General features: G+C 55.6%; 1 protein-coding gene across 1 annotated transcript; it reads left to right on the forward strand.

The window, feature by feature from the left end:
* Positions 1-748: 748 nt before the first annotated feature.
* On the forward strand, positions 749-1,261 carry LOC145941428 (uncharacterized). The gene has a single exon (XM_083047544.1). It carries the CDS (start codon positions 749-751, stop codon positions 1,259-1,261), a length of 513 nt encoding a protein of 170 aa, XP_082903670.1.
* The last annotated feature ends 7,104 nt before the right edge of the window (positions 1,262-8,365 follow it).

Here is an 8,365-nt window from a genome sequence, read left to right on the forward strand (position 1 = left end):
CCGAAATTAGAATTAAGGACTTGGAAGGGTCGATCTCACCCTCAGAAATACACGAAGCAATAGCTGATGCAGGAGACTGCGATGTAGGCCAAATTAAGGTGGGGGATATCAGAATATCCCCCTCAGGTACGGGCACGGCATGGGCGAGATGCCCACTGACAGCCGCTAAGAAAATAGCGGAAAGAGGAAGGATCGTTGTAGGATGGGCAAGGGCCAGAGTAGAAGTTCTCGAAAAAAGGCCCTTGCAATGCTACAAATGTTTGGAGGGGGGTCATGTCAGGGACAGATGTCCCAACAAAGTAGACAGGAACTCCCGCTGCTACAGATGCGGGGGCGAAGGACACCCCTCCAGACTCTGCACGGAAAAAATAAACTGCCCAGTGTGCAGCGACAGGGGACTCCCTGCCAATCATAGGGCAGGGAGTAAAGTTTGTGGACCCACACAGAAGGGTAGCAAAGGGGTAAGTCTGGGCCCAAAACCCATAAGCCAGAATGAGGCAACAAAGCCCCGCGTTAAGGAGGTGAAAGAAGTAGCAATAGCGGTTAAAACCGACAGTATAACCGGAGCCTTCACCCTCTCGAAAGCAAAGATCTCCACAAAGGAGATGGAGACAAGAGAAAGAAGAGAGGAAGAAAAAAGAGAAGAAGAGGGAGGCAACAAGAAGCAAAGGCTTCGAGAGAACTTGGAAGAGGATGATCCGGATACGATGGAGGTGGTATCCGAGGTGAGGCCAGACCATAGCTCAGCATGAGCTGCCTGGCTTTACAGGGTAACCTAAATCACGCCAGTAAGGCTCAGGACCTATTTATACAGAGCCTTGCTGAGCGTGGAGGAGGGCTAGGCATAATATCAGAGCCGTATCACATCCCCAAGAACAACCCAAACTGGGTAGGGAGTGTGGACGGCTCAGCTGCCATCTTATGGAGGGGAGCGAAAAACTCCCCGCCAATATCTAGAGTAGAGTCTGGCGAAGGATACGTCGTAGTTAAATGGGGGGCCATCGTCGTCGTGAGCCTCTATGCTTCTTCGAATATGAGAAGCATGGAATTCCGAGAGAGGCTGGGGGCAGTGGAAGACTGCGTAAAGAGGCATCTCCCACTGCCAACCATAGTTGCGGGGGACTTCAACGCCAAAGATGGCGCTTGGGGTTTACCGCAAATCAACACGAGAGGGAAGCAAGTCCTGGACTGGGCGGCGGAGCTGGGGCTCTCCGTGATGAACACGGGGAGCACCAGCACATGCGTAAAAATGCAGGGGTAGTCGATCATAGACTTAACGTGGGCGACTCCCTCTGCAATGAGATTAACAGAGGGGTGGAGAGTGGTGACAGAGGCGGAGACACTGTCCGATCATAGGTACATAGAATTCTCCGTCTCCGTCATCCCACCTGAAATTCGGTGCCGCCGCCAGGCCCAGGAAAAAATGCGACGACGATGGTCCCTCAAAAAGATGGATGAGGATATATTTGGAGCCGTGTTACAAGCGGCTCTGTTAATTAGGGGTGAGGTAGAGGGGGGCCGGAATCTGCAAGAACACCTGGGATGGATGCTCGAAACGGTCGAGGCGGCGTGCAATCCATCCATGCCTAGGGTCAGATTCCGCCCCCCCAAATCAGCCTATTGGTGGTCGGACACGATCGCCAATTTAAGGCGATCGGCCGACCAGGCAAGGAGGCGAATCCGAAGGAGACGAGGCGAAGACATGGATGAGGAAGCATGGCAAACATACCGTGCAGCGAGGGATGAACTGCGAAAAGCGATAAGGGAGGCAAACGCCTGGAATGAACTACTCCTCTCCCTTGACAAGGACCCATGGGGGCGCCCATATAAAATGGTTCTTAATAAATTAAGGAGAGGGGCGTCCCCATTGACTGAAGCGATGGACCCCCATTTCGTCGAACGGATCATCAACACCCTGTTTCCGCAAGAAGAGAGACAGGAGGAGGAACCAATCCCGCGTAGGGAATTTAGATGGTCCGAGAACGAGATGGGGGTTACGGGAGGGGAGTTAAAAGCAGCCGTCAGGAGAATAAAAAGAGGCAAAGCCCTTGGGCCTGACGGCATGCATGGTAAGATTTGGGCCACCGCCTTTGCCCACTTGGAAAAGGAAATGGTAGAGTTATATAATAACTGCTTTAAGGAAGGAACATTCCCCCCAGTCTGGAAGAAGGCAACGTTAGTCCTTCTTCCAAAAGGGGGCAGGCCGCAAGAAGAACCCTCTGCATACCGGCCTATCTGTTTGCTCGACGAGGCGGGCAAAATCCTAGAGAGGATTATTGCCGACCGCCTCGTCGATCATCTTTCGCGGAGTGGTCCTAACCTGCATAAGGACCAGTATGGCTTCCGTGCTGGGCGGTCCACCATAGACGCTGTCTTCAGGGTCCGCTCAGCGGTGGAAGCCATCACTGAAGAGGGCGGGGTGGCATTGGTTGTATCTCTTGACATAACCAATGCATTCAACACCCTGCCCTGGCGTAGGGTGGGTGAGGCGATGGAACATCATCGGGTGCCTCCCTACCTTATTGCCATTATGGGGGACTACTTCCGCGAGAGAAAGATCGGATATACAGACCAAGAGGCCAAGGTATGCGAGAGGGAAATGTCGTGTGGGGTTCCACAAGGCTCAGTATTGGGGCCATTAATGTGGAACCTCACATACGACACAGTTTTGCGGACTGCCCTCCCCCTCGGTTGCAGCATTGTGTGTTATGCTGACGACACACTTGTTGTGGATAAGGGGGGAGACTGGGGGGAGGCTAGGCGAGAGCGAACATAGCTGTGAACCGCGTGGTGCGAGCAATAAGAGAACTGGGGCTAATGGTGGCTCCCCAAAAAACAGAAGCCGTCTATATGCATGACGGCTCTCATGGGGAGCCACCGGAAGCTCGTATTAATGTAGAAGGAACCCCCGTTTTGGTGGGGGCCCAGATTAAATACCTGGGCCTCCACTTGGATGGTAAATGGGCCTTCAAGGAACACTTCCGCCCCCAAACCAGAGAGGGCCTCTATGGCCTTGAGCAGGCTATTGCCTAACCTGAGGGGGCCCGACGGGAGGGTTAGGAGACTGTATGCGGGCACGGTCCACGCGATGATCATGTACGGGGCCCCTGTATGTGCCAATAAAGTGGTGGCCACCCGAGAAATCAAAGCAACACTACATCAGTTGCAAAGACGGGTGGCCGGCCGTGTATGCAGGGGCTACCGTACGGTAAGCTGGGTAGCTACCGGGATCATCGCGGGGATACCCCCCATTGAGCTATTAGCTCAAATGTACGCCGAAGTATATCGGCGTACAGCGAGCTCAAGAGGGAGGGTGCCCCGATTACGGACCGTGTCCGATATAGAATCAGGGCCCAGGCTCGGCGGTCCCTTATGGAGAGCTAGTCCGGTATGCTCGAAGATCCGAGACTATCGGGCCGGCGGACCGTCGAGGCCATCCGGCCCTGCCTGGAAGAGTGGATAGGCGGGGGCAGGGGGGTGACTTATAGGATGACTCAGGTGCTTACCGGGCACGGGTGCTTCGGTAGGTACCTGAGTCAAATTGGCAAGGAACGCACCGCGCGGTGTCACAGCTGTGGAGCCGAGGAGGATACCGCGCAGCACACTCTAGAGGAGTGTGCTGCGTGGCGGGAAGAAAGAGAGGAGCTGATAAAGAAAATAGGAGGGGACCTCTCCCTCGCTGCTGTAGTGAGGGAGATAGTCCAAACTAATGAAAAGTGGGGAGCCTTCTCCTCCTTCTGCGAGAAAGTAATGTCGCAGAAGGAGGAGGCGGAAAGAGAACGGGAGAGACGAGGAAGAGGGAGGAGACTCCCCCTCTCCCCTGAATCCCGGGAGGAGAGGGACGACCCCTCCTGGCTGCCTGGGCGAAGAAACCTTCGTGGTAGGAGCCGGGGGGGACGGGCCCACACCCGGTTCGACGCGGTTAAGCGTCGACCCGGGATGAGGCCGTCGGGGGGGACCCGGGACGTTTATAGTTCCGGAATTTCCCCCCCCGGCGGCCTCACGAGAGGGTGGGGGTGGCTCTCCTCTTTTTTTTTTCGTCGTCGGTGGGGATGTCCATCTTGGTGGGCACCCCCATTTGTGGTGGCGGGGGTGGGGGAGGCGTCCCCAACACAACACCCGCGCCAGATAAGACGTTGGGCGGGGGTGGCGGGGAGGCCGGGGACTCTTGTGTCCTTCTGGCTTCCCCCGTCACTCCCCTTGAGAGGGGGCGCGGGGGTGTCGGTCCCGCTGTGCCGGACCGGCGCCCCCTCGCCTCCCCACGGAGCAGAAGGAGACGGGGGCGCCTGGCCGCCCGCCCGTCCGCCGACGGCACGTATGAGCTGGCCGGGGGGGAGGGCGGCCTGGCGTCCCCGTCCAGTCCAGCCGGGGCCTCTCCAAAAAGGAGAGACCCCGGCGTGTTGGGTGCCGGGTGCCGTTGGCCGAACCCTGAGGGGGGGAGCCGCGGTACCCGGCACCCGGGGGAACCGCAGGGTGTTCAGGCCAGTGCCTGATCCCCCGGTTCCCCCCGAGTGGGCGGGGGTTGTTGCCCTCCCACCGGGAAATACGCCCAGAGTCACTGGGTGTTCCCGGGGGGAGGGAGCAGCCTCCGTGGGGATGTCACCTCCCTTCTGGGGGTGACAATCCGGAGAGGGCCTCTGGGGTCGGATGCCGAATCCCCCTTTCTTACCCTCCCCCTTCTGGGGAGGGGGGAGGGAGCATCGCTCCGGAGGCGGGGGGTGGCGGCTCGAGCGGGATACTCGAGCTGTGATCCCGCGCCCCAAACTTTTTGGGTGGGCGCGGCGTGGGGTTGGTATCGCCCTGCGCCGCAACCGCGTCGTCCCGCACGATGCAATACGCGGGGGGAGAGTGTCGCCTCTCGGGGCGGCAGTCTCCCTGGGAAGGAAAGGCGGGGGGGCGGCGAGTTGGCATGGGATTCCAGCATCCTCGCCGCCCCCTGAAACGCCCGTGTAGGATACCCACAGTGGTTTTAGTGCGGTAGGTCTTGGGCCCCCTGGCCGATCCATTCGTGGATCGGCCAAGGGGAACAAGGAGTCCCACATAACCTTCGTCCTCTACCCGGGGGGCGGGAGTACCATGACGGTTTCCACTGCGATACAAAAAAAAGGGGGGGATCACGTGCAATGGGGCTCGGTGTATCTGAACCCCTGTGATCCCCCCCGTGCTCCCAGGCCGTGGTTCCCTTCCTTTACGGGATTCGACCATCGGCCCGTGGGCACCGCCGAGGCCCTCCCCTAGGGGAGGAACTCGGCAGGGGCGGGGACGGATGCCGCCCGACTCCCGGCCGCAAGGCTTACGCCGTGCGGCCGCCAGCCAGGCGACACCCGTCCCCGCCGTCCTCCTAGGGCTGCTTTCTTCATAATGCCGGGCGAGGGGGGGCACCGCGCCCCACGCCCGTCTTCCCACCGAGTCAGTTCCCCCAAGGGGGGACTTATCTGGGCGGACGCCTCCTTCTCCTTCTGTTGGGTCTTGGGGGACGTCCGCCCACTCCTCCTCCGTCTCCGCCGTTTTGAGAGAGTCTTGCCTCTCTCTCTCTCTCGTTCCCTCTCTGCCACCTCCTTTGTCAACATTACAGCGTTGCAAAAGGAGGTGACGGAGTCCCAATTTTCCTTGCTCTCCAGCATCGCTTTCACGATGCTGGAGAGCGACAAATTGTCGCCAACCTTATTCTTTAGGAAACGGCACTCACCCTCGAACGCGCTACAATGTTCGAGGGTGTGTTGCGCCGTGTCCTCCTCCTCTTCACAATGGCAGCAGCCCGCCGTGCGCGTCCTTCTTATCCTACACAGGTACTCTTGAAAGCATCCATGGCCTGTGAGCACCTGTGTAGTTCTGAATGACGTCTCGCCGTGAGCCCTCTCCACCCATTCTTCTAAGTATGGCCCCGACGACGCGTGCCCCCGAGTGTGTTGGGGGCACATTGGAGAGGTAGTTCTTCCACCTCTCCGTCATGCGTCGTCGAACCCAGAGTTTCACCTTGTCTCTCACCCCAGCTGAGTCTAACGCCCCTCCCACGGAGCTCCCTTCCTCGGATGTACGCCTCTTCGTACATCTTTGCCTTGAGCTCCATGGGAGGCATCCCAGCCAGGGTGATTGCCGCCGCATGGGACACCGTCCGATAGCCGCGGATGCAGCGGATGGCCACCTTCCTCTGGGTACGCCTGAGCGTATCCCGAATTTTTTTGTGGCCATCGCCGCATCCGCCCAAACCGGGGCCCCGTACAGGGCCACCGAATTCACGATGCCCGCATACAGGCGGCGCACTCGACCGTCCGGCCCTCCCAAGTTGGGCAGCAGGCGACAAAGCGCGCCTGCTACCCCTTCTACTTTTTTCGCCAGACGGTTGAAGTGCCCGGTAAAACTCCAGGTACCGTCCAGGTATAGACCCAAGTACTTAAGGTCTTTTCCTACCTGGACGGAGACGTCGTTATCTGCGACATGGGCTCTTGGCGGCTCTCCTTTTTTTGTTTTTCGAGTGCCGTCATGGATGAATAGCGCCTCCGTTTTTTGAGGCGCTATTTTTAAGCCCATGTCGCTTATCGCGCGCACGGCGCATGCCACTGCCACGTTCGCGATATTTATCGCTTCCTGCCAGCCCTTCCCCCGGCTAGTACTAGTGTGTCGTCTGCTATGCAGCTGGGGGGAAGTGCCGACCGGAGGACTCTGTCATAGGCGAGGTCCCACAGCAGGGGGCCAAGAACAGACCCCTGCGGGACCCCGCAAAACATCTCCCTCCTGCATTCCGTGCCATTCCTGTCCCGGAACATTATTCGCCTATGAGCGAAATAACTCCTAATTACCCCCATGAGGTAACCGGGGACGCAATGGTGAATCATCGCGTCCCCGATCCTGTCCCAGGGTGTTGAACGCATTTACAATGTCTAACGATACCGCGACAACAACCCTGCCCTCTTCTATCTGGGATTCCGCGAGGGACCTCACCCGACGTATGGCGTCGCTGGTGGATCTTCCCTCGCGGAACCCGTATTGTTCCTCATGGAGATCTATTCCGTCCCGGGACAGATGCCCGACGAGGCGGTCTACTATTGTTCTTTCGAACAGTTTACCCGCCTCGTCTAACAGGTATATCGGTCTAAATGCAGGAGGGGAACCCTCCGGTCTTCCGCCCTTGGGAATCAGCACTAGCCGTGCTGATTCCCATTCCTCGGGGAATTTCCCCTGTCTGAGGCAGTTATTAAATAACTGCCTCATGAACCCAGACAGCTGGGCCTCGACCAGACCCCAGATCCGGCCGGATATTCCATCAGGACCAGGGGCTTTATTTCCTCTGGTCCTCAGTCTCTTGAATATCCCGGCCATCTCTCGTTGCGTGACCTCCAATTCTTTACCCAGGTAGTCAGCTGTTTCGTTTCCCAGTATCCCTACGTGGGCAGGGATCCAAACCAGAAAAATGTCTAAATTTTGTAAGAATGCTGCTCTGAGTTTATTTTTTAAAACTTGTATTAAGTAATTGAAGTCTCTGTTAAGATTGTTGGAAGAAATGATTTCAATGACACTGCGAGAATCTGAAAAGATGGTTGCCTTATCTATGTTGTGTTCAATAATGTGTTCTACCGCGTGAATAATGGCTAGACATTCTCCTGAGAATACTGAGGAGTTGGAGTTGATTCTATACATTTTTTAAATCAAAAGTGAAGGGGAATAAAAGGCAAAGCCAATATACTCCCCTACCTCATTTTTCGAAGCATCTGTAAAAAAAAGTGTGTCTGTTTTCAGTTTATTCAGTTAGATGTATATATATTCAGTTTGAAATTTAAGCTGAGGAATTTGGGCTTGTCGAATCTCTTCCACAGTTTGACTTGGAGTAAAAGCTGTTTTCGGGGAGAATATGATGGTATCATAGGGGAAAAGGTACAATGGAACTTTTGAGAAGGAGGCTATGTTCCTTCTATATTTCTTAACTTGGCTGAAAACTTGATAGAGTAGGAGAGTGTTCGCTAAATGAAATCTCTTGTTGACGTGTAAAATGGCCTGCGAATCATATAGCTTATCGATGAGATCGTTGTACTCCAAGGCAAACGATTTTAATATGAATTTAGTAGCTAGATATATAAAACGCTGTTTTAAGGGAATAATGCCAGTTTCTGCGTATATTACGTTAACAGGTGTAGTTCTTCTCAATCCTACACAGTACCGAAGTACTCTACGCTGTATTCTTTCCAAGCTTTCCATGAGAGAACGATTGTAAAATGGAAATAAAAATGAACCATATTCAATGGCACCTCTGACTATTGCTTTATAAATTCCAAGGAGAGATTTAGGATCCGCCCCCCACCAAGTACCCCTTAACGATTTTATGACATTTAATAGCTTACCACTTTTGGCTAAAAGAAGCGATGTATGT

The sequence above is a fragment of the Prenolepis imparis genome, unplaced genomic scaffold, assembly GCF_030444845.1.
Source record: "Prenolepis imparis isolate NDT839.2.m4 unplaced genomic scaffold, iyPreImpa1.0 SCAF_10, whole genome shotgun sequence".
NCBI lineage: Eukaryota > Metazoa > Arthropoda > Insecta > Hymenoptera > Formicidae > Prenolepis > Prenolepis imparis.

What these genes read in the sequence shown, in the direction of transcription:
- LOC145941428 (XM_083047544.1), top strand. Translation starts at nt 749, where the DNA reads ATGAGCTGCCTGGCTTTACAGGGTAACCTAAATCACGCCAGTAAGGCT.